Below are 15328 nucleotides of genomic sequence, written 5' to 3'. Positions count from 1 at the left end.
CTCCTCCCAACTCCCCACTCCCTGGTCGGCCCCTCCTCCTCCTGGCCCTCAACCCCCAGCCCCTCCACAATCCGGAGGCAGAGCCCCGGCCCCTGTCCCTCAGCCTGACCCGCCCCTCCAGCCCTGCACTGAGGGCGAGGGACACAGCAAGTGGGCAGGCACACGTAGTCGTGTTTATTGGGCGAAGTCTCAGAGACTTGCTAAGGCACGTGGTCCAGGAAGGGGCTGGGTGGGGAACAGCAGGCTCAGGGCTGGGCACCGGCGTGCTCGCTGCCCTCTGTGTGGCTCTGGCCCCTCTCCTCCAGCCCCTGGGGTGGGGTTGGGGCTTCTGTCCTAAAACGGGGCATGGGGGTGACCGGGCAGGGAAGGAAGAGGCAGCTCTGTGGTCTGGGGCGGCGGGAGAGTGGAGTTCAGGTGAGCCCACTGCCTCTCAGACCCAAAGGCACGGAGATGGGGCCCAGCTCGGGGCCAGTCTTGCAGGGAGCAGTTCAGCCGGGCTGACGGGGTGTGGGGAGCAGGCAGGGGCTGTCACTGAACCCAAGGTACCACCGGGTGGGCAGGCTGCAGGGGCTGCCTCAGCTGAAGTCGCGGTTGGGCAGGAGCAGGGGCGCCACCAGGGTCCACAGGTAGAGGAACAGTCCTGCCCAGCTGGCGCAGATCTTGACCCACACAGCGGTCCATGTGCTGATCATCTTGTGCGTCTCGCCGGGTCTGGAACACACATCTTCCTTGTGACCTCGGTCCCAGCCCCTGACCTTCTTGTGATCCCTGACTTCCACACTGGCTCTTATCCTGGAACTCTAGTCCCTATCTCTGATGCTTTAGCCTCTTGGCTTTGTGACCCTGGACAAAACTCTTGGTCTTGTACCACAAATCTGACTCTGACCGTAACGCTGATCTTTTTTTTCTTTTTTTTTTTGAAGTAGGGTCTTGCTATGTAGTTCAGGCTGGCCTCAAACTCACAGTAATCCTCCTGCCTCAGCCTCCCAAGTGCTGGGATTACAGGTGTGCACCACCACACCCAGCTCTCAATTCTGATCCTGGTCCCAGTCCTAGACCTTGAAATTGTGACCAGACTCCTGCTAATTCTGTGATCCTAATTCTTGGACCTTACCTTTTGTCCCTGACTTTGCAACCCTGCAACTCTTGACTTTAGTCCTGATCTCTCTAACCTTGACTTTGATCCTTGATCCTACACCCTAGCCTGGACTCCCGAACTTAATTACCCTAATCCTAACTCCCTGACCCTGCCACTTCAATACTGGTTTATGGCCACCCAAGACCAATTTTAACCAAATGACCCAGCCCGGGGTATGTGTGCATGTGTGTGTATGTTCACTAAATGACTGCTGGTGTGTGTGTGTGTGTGTGTGTGTGTTCACTAAATGACTGCTACCCAATAGCCCTGAATACAAGGCTACAAAGTGAGCTCAAGGCCAGCCTGAACTGCACATTGAGACCCTGTCTCAAAAAGAAAAAAAAAAAAAAAAAAAAATAGCCCTGAATAACAGTCAGACTATGACACTATACAGACCCAACCCCAGCGCTGGACCTCACGGCTCCTATTCTTGACCTTGTGCTTTTGATTCTGAGCTCCATACTATAATCCAAACCATGAATCCCAAATGTGACCCCACGGCCCACCCCCAATTTGCAGCCCAGTGGCCCTGCACAGGCCCGGCCCCTCCTGGGACAGCCCCCTCGTCACTTTGAGGGTGCAAGGCGGTGAGCAGATGCTGAGGCATGTGCAGGGAAACCACGGCAGGCTGGGGGCAGACTCTGCGGAGGGTGTAAGACAGACCCCGGTCCCCCAGGGCCCCATCCTTGAGCAGGACCAGGCCGCCAGGGCGGGATGCCTGCCTCCCCAGGCCATCCCTGCCCGCCAGGCTGCACACACCTGTACCAGTTGGTGAGGGTCATCATGATGTGCAGGGAGGCCAGCACCAGGCAGAAGTGGAAGAAGGAGTAGCTATAGGTGACGCCATCCTGCTCGTTGTCAAAAACTCGGTTCTCAGAGGTGGCCACCTGCTGCTGCTGCTGCTGCTGCGTGGCCTCCAGCGCGATGGAGCAGTCCTCGGTCTGCATCAGGCTGTTCACCTGCCGGTGGTCGGAGGAGCGCACACTGTGGAGAGAGGAGGCGGTCAGGGCCACTGCCGCGGAGGTAGGCGGGTCGAGAGTAGTGGTGGCCCACTGCGCCATGGCACTGGCCACAGAGCTACACATTGATGGGCTCCGAACCTCAAAGGCCGGGGACCTGGTGGATTGGTACTGGGCCCAGGAGTTAACAAACCATTTTGACCCAACACTACCCTAACTCCCTGTGTGACCATGAATAAGACACTCAGCCTGTCTGAGCCTCTAATCCGTCATCTGTAAAGCTGGGAATACTGGCATCGCTCGTGGGATGCTGGGAAAACCAAATGGAATGATGATGTGAAGATCCAAGTGCTGTGCCAGGCACAGAGCAGAAACTAAACAGTCACGGCGGCTGGGGACGGTGCAGCACACCTATAATCACAGCTACTCGGGAGGCTGAAGCAGGAGGACAACATTTAAGGTCAGTCTGGGCAACTTAGCAGGACTCTATTTCAAAATAAAAAGGATTGGGAGCACCCTTGGGTTCAATCTCCAGTCCCACAAATCACTGTTGTTATGATTGTCCATTTATCACTTCCACAAACACATACTGGGTCTCTAGTACTATAAAGCACCAGACTGGGCGCTACTACAATAATTAATAAGGTTGATAATTGATAGTGCTCATTTACCATTAACTTTATTAGTCTTAGGTAACTTATCAATTGCCTCCTTTCCTGTTTACACTAAAAAAACGGTCACAATTATGATGTATGTCATTGGTTTTCTATGATGACATTCTGATGTCTTCAACAGAATTTAACAGTTTGAGATATGCAGTTTTGAGAAACCAACTTGTATTTCAGAAAAATAAAATTAAAAAGTAGCACTGGATCACAGCCCTACCCCACAAAACTGGCTGAGCTTCAGGGAACTCTGACTTCCAACTACCACAGGAAGCAGGTGCACAGGGCAGCTTGAGCTGAGCTTTCAGAGCTATGCTAAGCCAGGTGCGGTAGCGCCCGCCTATAATTCCAGGACTCTGGGAGACTGAGGCAGGAGTATCTCAAATCTGAGCTTGGGCAGTGTGGTGAGAATCTGTCTCAAAATAAAGAATGATAAAAAGAGCTGGGGATGTAACTCAGTATAAAAAGCCTGGGTTCAATCACCAGTACTGAAAATAAACAAAAAAGCTACACTAAAAGCAAACAGCACCTTGGGGCACCAGAAGGGCCCTAGGGTGGCTGCAGCCAGGGAGGTGCTAGCTTTGTGAGCCATCTGTCAGGGAGGGGAGGGACAGAGAGCCAGGGGCAGGAGGAAGGCAGGGCAGTCACCCTCCAGAGAGGCCTCCATCGCCCAGGGAAATGCTGGGCCCCAGGAGGCAAACTGCAGCCAGAGTCAGTGTAAACAATCAGACCAAGTCAGGATCCCAGACCAACACGCCAGCCACTCACACCCCGGCAGTGCAAACCATCAGACTACTGCAGCAGTACTCAGCACCTATGTGGCACCTACTCCTAGGCAAGCTCAATGCTGGGTCTTGTACACAGTGACTCTTCCGGCAATCCAGTGAGGCAGGCACTATTTTTATCCCTACTTTCCTGGTGAGGAAAGCAAGACAAAGAGAGGTTAAGTGACTTCCCCACAATCACCCTGTTAGCAAGGTGGTGGTGCCAGGGTCAACGGCGGGCAGTTTGGCTCCAGAGTCCACACTGATAAGCACTTAAGCACCGCTAAAATGTCCCTTTGAAAAAGTCACAGTGCAGCTGGGTGTAGTGTCTCACAACTGTGATCTCAGCTCCTCAGAAGGCTGAGGCAGGAGGCTCACAAGTCTGAGGCCAGCCTGGGCAACTTCCTGAGACCCTGTCTCCATAAAACATACCTGTAATTCTAATACTTGTGGGGGTTGAGGAGATAGGAGAATTGCAAGTCCATGGGTATACAGTGGGACCTTACCTCAAATAAATAAGTAATTTGGGGGTTTTGTTTTGTTTTGTGTTTTGAGCCAGGGTTTTATTATGCAGTTCAGGCTGGCCTTAAACTCACTTTGTAGCCCTTCTTGGCCTGGAACTCTTAGTGATCCTCCTGCTTCACTCTCCCGAGTGTTGGAATTCTAGGGGTACACTGGTAAGCCTGGCCTTTTTTGGTTTTTTGAGACAGTCTCACTGTGTAGCTCAGGTTGGCCTTGAACTCACTATATAGCCCAGGCTGGCCTCAAATTCACAGAGATCCTCCTGCCTCGGCCTCCCAATAAATAAGTAAATATTAAATAAAATTTTGGGGGAAAAAAACTAAAGGTAGCTTTCTGCTTTTTTACTTGGATTCAGTATTCAGTACCACAAAAAAAAGTCGTTATGTCACTATGTGATCTTCAGCAGCACAAGCTGCCTTCTCTCAGGGGAGATTATGGAATCATAGCCAGCTCCACTACCATGGAGCTCACCCTCCTCCTCTTATTGAAGGGGAAACTGAGGCTCAGAAAGGTTAAGCCACTTACCCAAGGCCACACCACAGGTGAGAAACAAAGCCTAGACCTGCTGTTTCCAGTCCAAGGACCTCCCTGACCTCGCAGATGTCTGTACCCCACTGAGCTGGGGTCGAGGTGGCTTGGATGCAGCCCGCTCTGCTGCCCACCAAACCTGTGTCCTCGGAGGGACTTGGTTTCCTCACCAGCACAGGCCGGGGCTGGACACTGCCTGCTGAGGCACCCATGAGTGTGCTGCCCCGGCTCCCAGGGCTCTGCCCCCCGCCACTGGGACCCTCCCCAGGGACCAGAGCCCGAGTACCTGATGAAGAGGGTGCACAGGATAAAGATGACGAGCCCCACAATGCTGGGTGCATCCCACCACTGGGTCTCATAGCCCTCGGGGCCGGCCAGCACCGTCTCATTGCTGAGCTGGGTCAGCAGGTGCGGGTTACATTTCTGGTCTGGGGACAGGAACACCATTACCCTGGACTGGAAACAGTCCAGAGGACGGACAGACAGACAGACAGACAGACAGACATGGCCAACCAGGCCCAGCAGCAGGCAGCACTTGGCAGACAAAATGACAGTCAGACAACTCCAGCCCAGACAACTCCCCCACCTCCCTGAAGGACTGAGACTCGGGACCCAAGAGAGCTGGGAGATCCCTGTCAGCTGTGAGGGTCCCCAGCCCTCGGCAGGCTGCCTGGAGGCCGGGCCTGGGCCCATACTCACCAGGGACATTGGACAGGGCCAACCAGGTGACAAACATGGTGTACAGTGTGACGACCGAGGCCTGCAGCAGACCCGAGTTGGGCTGGGCTTCCTGGCAAGAGCCATTCGCTGCTAAGACCCTTGCCAGATGGGGACAGCCCACTCCCATCCAGCCCAGGCCCACCAACCCTCAGTAACTCCTCCAAACCCCACCCATCCCCAGGACTGTCCCACCCACCCAACCAGGTCACTCACCACCCTCTTTTTTTTTTCTTTTTGGGGCAGGGTCTCACTATGCAGTGCAGGCTGGCCTTGAGCTCACTTTGTAGCCCAGGCTGGCCTCGAACTCCTAGCAACCCTCCTGCCTCTGCCTCCTAAGTGCTGGGATTACAGGTGTGTACCACACCTGGCTCACCACCTTCTTTCGCACCCAGAAGTAGGGCTGTCATTCTTCATCTTTACACCCCTTGGATTATCCCACTTCCTGCCTTCTGAAAATCCCCAGGGGCGGCACCCAAGAGTCAAGGCCGCCCTGTCTCCAGTCTCTCCTCCACTCTGCCTTTCCCACCTCAGCCCCCGCCCCATTTGCGGCACTGGGATTGAGCTCAGGGCCTCTGCCCTGAGCTACAGCCCCAGCCGTTCTTGAAACTGCCCAGACAGGACTTGAACTTGCAATCCTCCTGCCTCAGCCTCCCACTGAGATTATAGTCGTGTGGCACCATGCCTGCTTGTGACTGTCTTTGACATGTTCCTTGCCACTATCTCCCAGCAGGCAACCCCTCTTTAGTCCTCAAACAGCACCCCCAGTGAGGCCATGAGAAGCCCAGTTCTACCACTCCAGGACCTTTTAGCCCACACCTGCTTCTATTTTCCGTATGACCCTTACCACCCAAAGGCACCTTGCGTGGCCTCATCCTGGTGCTTGTCCTTCCTTACCCTCCCCCCCACACGCGCGAAGACAGGAGGTGAAACTAGGATGACAGGCACGGGCTCCAGAGCAGCCCGCCTGGGCTCGGTCCCAGCTCGCCCACTTACAGCCACGCGTCTTGGCTGAGTCTCTACTCCTTGGGCCTCCATTTCTGCGTCTGGCATGTGGGGAGGATGATGGTGTGCGGGCCCAGTGACAAACAGCACAGAGGCTGAGAGCTGTTAGCTGTCACTGTCACTCTTCCTCTTCCTCCTCACAGTCTGTGCCCTGCACCAGCCCAGGGCCTGGTACACAGAGCCCTCGAGAGGCCCTCGCTGAATGAACCCGGATGTTGTGTGCCGGGATGACCCAACCACTCTGGTCTTCGACGTTCTCATCCAGAAGTGGATGCTCCCAGCGGAAGAGGTTCTGGACTTTCCCGCTGGACTCCAATGACCCCCTAAGCTTCCTAGAGACCCAGTATGTGGAACTGGGAAGTACCCCTGGATGGAGAGGGGGACCAGAGGTGCTTCCGAAGGACAACTGGTCCCTCTGGGACACCGTGGCTGCACCCTTCCTAGCATCGCTCCTAATACTCCTATTGGCTTCCTAATACTCTCCTCATTTGCATGAAAGCACAAATGACATCAGTAAACTGAGCACCTTCTGTCTGACTGGCACCTGTCTGCCAGACACTGCTCCAAGTGTTAATCATGAGTGCAATTCCAAATGGCAGGTATTAGTATCCTTATCCCTGCTTTATATTCGTGGAGGAGGCACAGAGAGGTTAAGACACCTTGACAAATACGAAAGCCGCCCCACCCGACCCATCTTGAAACACGGACCAAGGAGTCTAACACGTGTGTGAGTCAGGGGCTCGCTCGACAAATACACCGAGCATGCAGATGTGAGAACCAAGATGCTGAGGTTAGGCCGTCTGGGAAACCACAACACAGCCCATGCCTGGGACAGTCTGTCCTGGCTTCTCTTCTCTTCTCTTCTCTTCGCTTCTCTCCTTTCGTTCTTTCTTCCTTTCCTTCCTTCCTTCCTTCCTTCCTTTTTTTTTTGAGACAGGGTATCAATCTGTAATTCAGGCTGGACTTTAACTCACTATGTAGCCTAGGCTGTCCTCAAAACTCACGGCAATCCTCCTGCCTCAGCCTCCTGAGTGCTGGGATTACAGGCTTGCGCCACCATGCCGGACTCTATGGTTCCTACAAGGAATGCCCCACGCAAGGCACCATGCTGATGGGCAGCTCACCTGGACCTTGGGCAACACGGCGACGATGGAGACGCACAAGCAGAAGACAAGGTTGAGGCTGATGAAGATCTTGCCCTCGTGGCAGGTGCCGGGATGGGTGTAGTAGACGAAGAGCAGCGCCACGGCCGCGATAGACAGCGCGTAGAAGAGCAGGGTGAAGAAGAAGAGGCCTGGGTGGAGGGGCGGGGACACCGGCTCATGGGGCAGCGGGCACCGGGGCCCTGCTCCCTCACAATCCTCAGTGTCCTCGCTCCCGAGTGGCGTCACTGTCTTCCCCCAGGACCTTGCGAGCTCAGATCACTCACTCACTGTGCGAAGGGGACCCAGCACCAAAGCGATGAACTCAAAACAGACGTGTGAAAGAGAAGCAGGTGCCCGGCCATCTGGGAGCCACACCAGCACCCAGGGGCGCCCTTCGCCTTCACGCCCTCACAAGGACCCAAGGGGCTCCACGGAACCCATCCTGCTGGGGTCGGCGGCACCACCAGGTGTCCCTGGAACTCGGCCTGGGCACCCGGAAGGACCTCACGCATCGCTGGCTCCGCATGTCTAGGGCCATGAGAGCTACTGCCTCAGGGACCTGGACTCCGGTCTGCTCTCCTCTGTCCCCACACGCTCTGCGCTTGGCCTCCCCTCCTTCCCTGCCAGCCCCCCTGGGCAGGTTCAGCTCCGGCCCGGGGCTGCGGATGGCTTGGCTGCCCCAGGCTCTCACCAGCCCCGGGCCACAGAGGGCAGGCTGGCGGCACTGACCTGCGTACCAGGAGCGGGAGCCGCACTCCTCGGCCTTGCCCAGCCACCGCTGGTTCCAGGAGTGGGCGAAGTCGATGAGCAGCAGCAGCTGGATGAGGATGAAGAGGAAGGAGCCCACGACGCCGAAGTAGAACCAGACTGTGCGGGGAGGCCAGGAGATGCTGGGGCCCGAGACAGGGCGCGCCCCTCCCACACATCCGTCTACCAGCCACCTGCGCCCTCCCGGGGACACTGAGAAGCCGCTGAGGCTGCCTCTGGGAGAGTCAGCCCCGCAGACGCACACAGGGTGGCACTGGACGGATGGGTCCTGGTGGGCCCCTCTCCCTGAGGGCCCAAAGCCGTGAGTCCCAGCCCCAGCGGCTGCCTCCTGGCAGGGCACAGCAGGCCAGGGACCAAACCAGAGCCCCACACTCCTCCCACCAAGGCCCACACCGCCCCCCAAGCCACCTACTATTGGAGAAGGAGCCATCAGGGATGTAGAAGGCACCCACGGTGATGCCCACAAGGATCAGGAACTTAAAGAACCAAAACCTACGGTGGGGGGACAAGAACACTGAGCAGAGGCCGGCCCGCCAGATGCCAGGCCAGGGCCCGGAGCCGCCCGCCAAGGGACAGACGGATGGAGAGCAGAGGACAGATTTGCTGACGGGCTCTCAGAAAGTCTGTTCTGCCCCGAGAAAAAGCCCAGTGGGGCAAAGAGGAAAGACGCAACCAGAGAGCAGGGATGCTGGTTTCGAGCCCGCCTGGGTCACGACGGCACCACGGGACCTTGGGCGTACTGTCACTCCACATCTAAGACACGGGCAGAACACATGCACTGTTCCCTGTGCCGTGTCCACCTGGGCTCGGTGGCTCCTGCGTCTGAGGGCAGCACCTGTGATCCCTGGAGAGACCCCGCGGAGAAAAGCTACCGGAAGGCACAGGCGGGGCCGGCCCCTCACCCGTTCTGGACCGCAGCCCGGGGGTCCCGGCTGCTGCGCACGCAGATCATGAGCAGGGTAAACAGGAAGAAGAAGGCGGCCGTGGCGAAGCACATGCGGTAGACGGCGCGGAAGCCCAGCAGGGAGCCGCAGTCGATGTGGCCCTGCAGGACGCCGGGCGTCTCGGCACCCTCGCACACCCAGGGCAGCTGTGGAAACAGACAGAAAGCGGTGTGATGCCCAAGCCCTTGGGTGGCTCCCTGGAGACCACGATCAATCACAGTCCACCTGGGGATCACCCCAAGGCCTCGGGGCCGTGCTGCAGTCAAAGCAGGGCTTCCCTGTGTGGCCTTCACCCCCTACTGAGTCAGAGCCACTGCCGGAGGCTTGGGGGAACAGGGTCCAAGGCCCCTCTGCTACAGTCGGGCCTCCAGGGTGCGTCTGAGAGCCCGCGTGTGCACACACTCCGGCGGGTCCACACCTGCGCACACCACGCTGGGACGGCCCTGTGCCCGGCTGAAGGGGGAGACAGGATCCCCAGCGACGATTATAGGATTTTCCAAGGGTTTACGAGAAGAATCCAGTACGAGGTTCAAGCCCTCCTCCCCACCGCTGCTACCCACAGATCATCAGCAAACCCAGCCCCTCCCACCCCGCTGACCGCTGGGCCCGCTGCCCCGGCCACTCACCTTGTGGAGCTGACTCTCCACGCCCGGGCTCAGCATGATGATGGACACCAGCACCCCCAGGAGGAGGAAGCCGGTGAAGAGCAGGCGGCTCACGGTGGAGTTGCGGCTGGAGGGGCAGCAGGAGCACAGGATGCAGGGCGCGGAGCCGCAGAGGCAGGAGGCCTGCAGGGGACGGGACGTCAGGCACTGCCACTCCCCACACAGCACCCGCCCACCACCCGCCCTCTCGGTGTCTCCACGTCCCACCGAGTCTCCCCAGATGTCACCCCTGAACGCCCAAGATGGACAGGAAGCTGGGTCACACAGGACCTGCTGACTTACAAAGCCACTAAGCAACAGCTGGACCTACCTCAAATGCTGCTGCATCTTCGGAAACACAGAGCTGGGGGTCACTGTTTCCCACTTAGAGCAGTTTACAATCAACAAAAAACTCCCAAAGGCCAGCTCAGCCCAGAGTGCCTGTGTGACCTTACACAACGCGCTCGACCTCTCTGAACCTGTTTTCTCATCTATAAAACAGGAATCCTAACTGAACCTACCCCTCACAAGGCAGCTGTAAGGATCAAACAGGGACTCCACACCGTAACCCCTCAGACTACTTCTCCTCCACTGACTTCTCTATTGTCTGATGTGCCTTGTATTTTACTTGCTTCTCTGCCTCCCCTTTCCAGTAGGACCTGGGATTCTGTCTGTTTTGTTCACTGTGCAATTCTTAGAAGCAGAAATAGTGTCTGGCACTTAGTAGGAGTTTGTGTACTATCTGTTGAAGGAATATAAAGTGCTTAGTGTAGCACCTGACACATGTCAAAATTTAAAACAGCAGAGGGGTTGGGGATTTAGCTCAGCGGCACAGAGCCTGCCTGGCAAGTGCAAGGTCATGAGTTCAATTCCTGGTACGGGAAAAAAAAACAAAGAAAACCCCAAAATTAAAACAGCTGGGTGTTGTAATATAGGCCTATAATCCCAGCACTTGGGAGGCTGAGGCAAGAGGATCACTGCAACTTCAAGGTCAGCTTGGTCTACAAAGTGAGTTCAAGGCCAGCCTGAACTGCAGTGAAACCGTCTCAAAAAAGAAAAAAGAAAAAAAATTGAAAACAGCAAGCATGCCAGGAGTGGTGGTGCACACCCATAATCTCAGGTATTCAGGAGGCTGAGCCAAGAAAATCTCAAGTTCCAAGCCAGGTTAGGAAATTTAGGGAGAACCTTGCTTCCAAATGAAAAAATTTTAAGATGTTGAGGGTACAGCTCAGTGTTAGAGAGCTTGCCTAGCTGTGCTAGGGCCTGGGTTAAGGCCCAATGCTATAAGAAAAAGAAAGATGGAAGAAAAAGAAAAGGAGGAGGAGGAGGAGGAGGAGGAGGAGGAGGAAGAACGGGAAGAGGGGGAGGAGAGGAGGAAAAGGAGGGGAAAGGGGAGAGAGAGGAGGAGGAGAATAAAGCCCATGGTAAATATCTTGCAAGCATGGAACTGAAATGGCCTATGGTTACTTCCTCCAGGCTGTTCTAGGTTTGGGCAGCAGGTGGCGGTCTAACCCTTCCCGAGTGGGTCGCGGGCCCAGTGGGCAGCCCTGGCTCCTCAGGGCGAGTGAGGCCACACTATTCACAGCTGGTGGCCAAAGACTCACCCCTCCAGGAGCCCCGTCCACAGCCCACCCTTTGCAGAAACAGATCAGCACCCGACTCCCTTTGGTAGATGCTATGCTCCCAAATACTGCGGTCCCAAGTCCCCACCCAGGTACCTCGGAGCCTGGAGAGCAAGAACTACAAGCCCTGCATCTGGGGCTTCAGTGGGCTTCAGCGGGTGGAACACACACACTTGCAGGGCCTGGTGATGAAGGCGAAGCCGTAGTCCCTGCCTGCCAGGGGAGGGACGCGGAGCGGGCAAGCGTCCTTGGCAGGGACGGTGACCAGGCTGGGGGAACCGTTTCCCTCACGCTGCGGTTTCCCTCACGCTGCGGTTTCCCTCACGCTGCAGCGTGGGCTCTGCCAAGGAGCCTGGAGGAGACCTTCCCCCACACGCCCCTCACCATGGGGTGTAGGTGCGGCTGCCCTCTCTCTGCGCCTTCTCCCTGGACTAAAATGCCTGGGGAAAGCTTGCTTGCTTTTTTTCCTTGTTCTTGTTTGTTTTTATTTCCCATTTTGGTTTTTGGTTTTGGCGGTACTGAGGATTGAACCTAGGGTCTTGTCAATTCTCTACACCCACGGCCCTTTTTATTTTTTAATCTTGATACACATATATATCTTTTTTTTTTTAATTTAACTTTGAGGCAGGGTCTTGCTAAGTCAGTAAGTTGCCTAGGCTGGGCTCAGACTTGTGATCCTCCTGCTTCAGCCTCCTGGAGTGCTGGGATTACAGGCACTGCCACCAGGCCCAGCTGGGGAAAAGCTCTTTCTTACCTATCTCTCTCACACACAAAGCCAAGTACAAAGTAGATTCTAAATGCAATACACACTTGGGGAATGAAATTATTCTGGGTACTTCCTGCACTTGCTAACTGAAGCCCGCAGCCATCAGGGTGGGCGTGGGATTGGCAGAGAACAAGGCAGAAAAATGTTTTATTGACCATAAGGACTATGCCCGCATCACAGAGCAGGTTACCAGCCCCATTTCACAGATGTGGATATTAGACTAGAGATGTTCAGAAGCTTACCAGCAGTCACACAGCAAGTCAGTAACAGCGCTGAGATTCAAGTAATCAAAGTGACGGCTACCATATATTAAGGGCTGGTCATGGACACAGTGGTACGCATTTATCCACGTGATGCCTCACTGACATTATGAAGTATTTTGTAACCTTCCATTTTCAAATTTGGAAGCCGAGACTCAAAAAAGCTGTATGACTACGATCACAAAGGAAGCTGAGGGGCTGGGATTTGAACTCAGGTCTGTGTGGCAAGGGTCAGGCTCTGCCCACATAGCCACAGTGCTTCCCGGCCCACCACCCCATGAAGGAGTCACCCTTAGAAATGCCCAGTGATGGAAACAACCCCACCCTGCCCAGAGCAAAGCAAGCAGCCCAGAGGCTCCGACTCCAACCCTGGTGCCAGTCCAGCCCTGACTCTGGCCTGTTACCACTTCAGTCTGAGACATCTGAGACAAGAAAAGCTGCCCTACTTCCCCCAGCTTGGCCTTTCGATTCGCTCTGGTTCATAAAGGTCAAAATCCAGGTGTTCCTAGCACCTGATACTTCAGACTTCCGGCGCTGATCAGCAGCCAGAGACAGGCAGCAGCTGAAAAATGCATGGCCGCAGCTGCTTCCACACCTCAGCTCCTACATGAACCCCTTTCTCCAGACACGCGCATACACACACACACGCACACACACAGACTCCCAGAAGTGTGCTCAGGCTGTGCTCACAGCAGGAACTGAGGGGACCAGACGCCTGCAGATACCACAGGGGTTTGGGGAACATTCCACACAGGCACATCTAACAGTGTACAAATTATATCACAGTTCAGCTGAGTTTACAAATGTAAAAAGATTGAGATTTTGCAGAAACAACTAAAATAGGAACCAAGTCTTAGGTTTTGTGAGCTTATTAGAATCTCAAGAAGCTGCCAAAGTAACCCACATGTCCAGCACCTGGGGACAGCGGCGGCCCACTCACACCTCAGAAAGTTATGGAGGGGGAAAGCTGAGTCACCAGGCCGCAGGGCAACGTGGGCCAGGGCTCGTGAGGCCGTGGGAAAGGCCCAGGCAGAGCGCAGAACTGGTCCTGCCCTGAGATCAAGGCCATCCCCACTTCCCCACCTGTACCTGCACCTGCACCCACACCGCACACCTGCACCCGTACCCAGAAAGGCAGTGGTGGAAAAGCCCTGAGCACGCCAGGGCCTGGGCCAGAATGCAGGACTCAGAATTTTAGAAGCCCTGGACCTTACAGCCTTAAAGTGACTTGGGGTCCTGGCATTCAACCAATCCAGTCTCTTTCCAAAGAAAAATCACCCTGCCAAGCGTGGTGGTGCACACCTGCAATCCCAGCACTTGGGAGGCTGAGGCGGAAAGGTCACTGCGAGTTCAAGGCCAGCCTGGGCTGCTTGCACCTGCCAGTGACAGAGAGTTCATTCCTTCCCAAAGAGGCAGGACAGCTCTGGAGCCCCCGGAGCAGTTTGGCATGATGGGGACAGGTGTCACTCACTCAATCACACTCTCTCCTAGTTGTCCCCAGAATTAGCAATAGAGGTTCTCAGAACCACTCCAGAGGCACTGGGTGGGTAGGACAGGCAGCTCAGAACTGGGCCACAGTTTGTGCTTGTTCTACGATAAAGGGGATTGAATCTAGGACGTTGCTAGAAAAGTGCTAGCATGCTAGAAAAGTGCTCTACCACTGAGCTACCTCCCCAGCCCTGTTTATTTGTTTATTTTTGAGACAGGGTTTCAAGTTACTCAGACTGGCCCCCAACTTGCCATTCTCCTGCCTCAGCCTCCTGAGGAGCTAGGATTATAGGTATGCACCATCATGTTCAATTGGAGCACAGTTTTGACTTGTTGTGCTTAAAACAAACTGGCCCTTCCTTTCCGGATGTATTCCAAAAGGAAGGAGGGCAGGAACTCAGGTATTCACACACCCATGTACACAGTAGCATTACTCACAAGGGGAAATGTGGCCTAGACATACAATAAAATATTACTCACTCTTTAAAAGAAAGGAAATTCTGACACACGCTACAACATGGATGACCGCTGAGGACATGATACTAAGTGAAATAAGCCAGACACAAAAGGACACACAACGTGTGAACCTAGAAGAGTCAAATTCTTTGACAGAAAAGGTAGACCGGTGGCTACCAGGGGGTGCAAAGACGGAAAAGCACCCAAGGGTGGTGGTCATGCAGCACAACAATGCCAGTGTACTGAACGACACTGAAACGCACAATTTAAAAGTGGCATAAAGAAGCCAGATGTGGTGGCACATGCCTGTAGTCTCACTACTCTGGAGGCTGAGGCAGTAGGATCCCTAGAGCCCAGGAGTTCCAGACTAGCCTGGGCAAGACAGCAAACCCCACCCCAAAAGATAAAAAAAAAACAAAACCAAAAGGGTACAATGGCACATTTTAAATGAGTCTGTGAGCTGGGCCGTGGTGGCGCATGCCTGTAATCCTAGCACTTAGGAGGCTGAAGCAGGAGGATCATTGAGAGTTCGAGGCCAGCCTGGGCTACAAAGTGAGCTCAAGGCCAGCCTGAACTGCATAGCGGGAACCTGTCTCAAAAAGACAATAAATAAATAAATAAATAAATAAAGTTAAAAAATGAATCTGTGTTTACCACAGGAAAAGGGCAGGGCAGGGAGCAGCAGGAAGTCAGCCCAGAGAGGAGGTCCTAGCACAGCTCGGTCAACACAGCGTTTCCAGAGTGGCTGTATCTGTACAGGAAGGGGCATCCAATGTCCTCGGAGACTGTGCCAGGGAGACTGGACTTCACCCCAGAGGCAACGGGGAGCCACCACCAAAGGGGAGGAGCGACATCAGCTTTGCATTTTAGCAGCACCCCTCTGGCCACCAACTGAAGGGCGGGTGGAGGTGGAGCACAGGACCCCAGGGGCAGGGAG

General features: G+C 55.1%; 1 protein-coding gene across 1 annotated transcript; it reads right to left on the bottom strand.

Moving 5' to 3' along the window:
• Positions 1-151: 151 nt before the first annotated feature.
• Serinc2 (serine incorporator 2) lies at positions 152-9943 on the bottom strand (the record flags this gene model as incomplete). The annotated part of the gene is given in 9 exon segments (XM_013519725.1): positions 152-711; positions 1898-2122; positions 4863-5004; positions 5276-5366; positions 7423-7592; positions 8173-8310; positions 8624-8703; positions 9114-9301; positions 9782-9943. Coding segments are annotated over 9 exon segments (1332 nt in total), but the record flags the coding sequence as incomplete, so codon positions are not given.
• Positions 9944-15328: the final 5385 nt, after the last annotated feature.

Source organism: Chinchilla lanigera, unplaced genomic scaffold, assembly GCF_000276665.1.
Source record: "Chinchilla lanigera isolate Chin_1 unplaced genomic scaffold, ChiLan1.0 scaffold00051, whole genome shotgun sequence".
Lineage (NCBI taxonomy): Eukaryota > Metazoa > Chordata > Mammalia > Rodentia > Chinchillidae > Chinchilla > Chinchilla lanigera.
The sequence above is the reverse complement of the archived record's forward strand: the minus strand, read 5'-3'. Positions and strand labels throughout refer to the sequence as shown.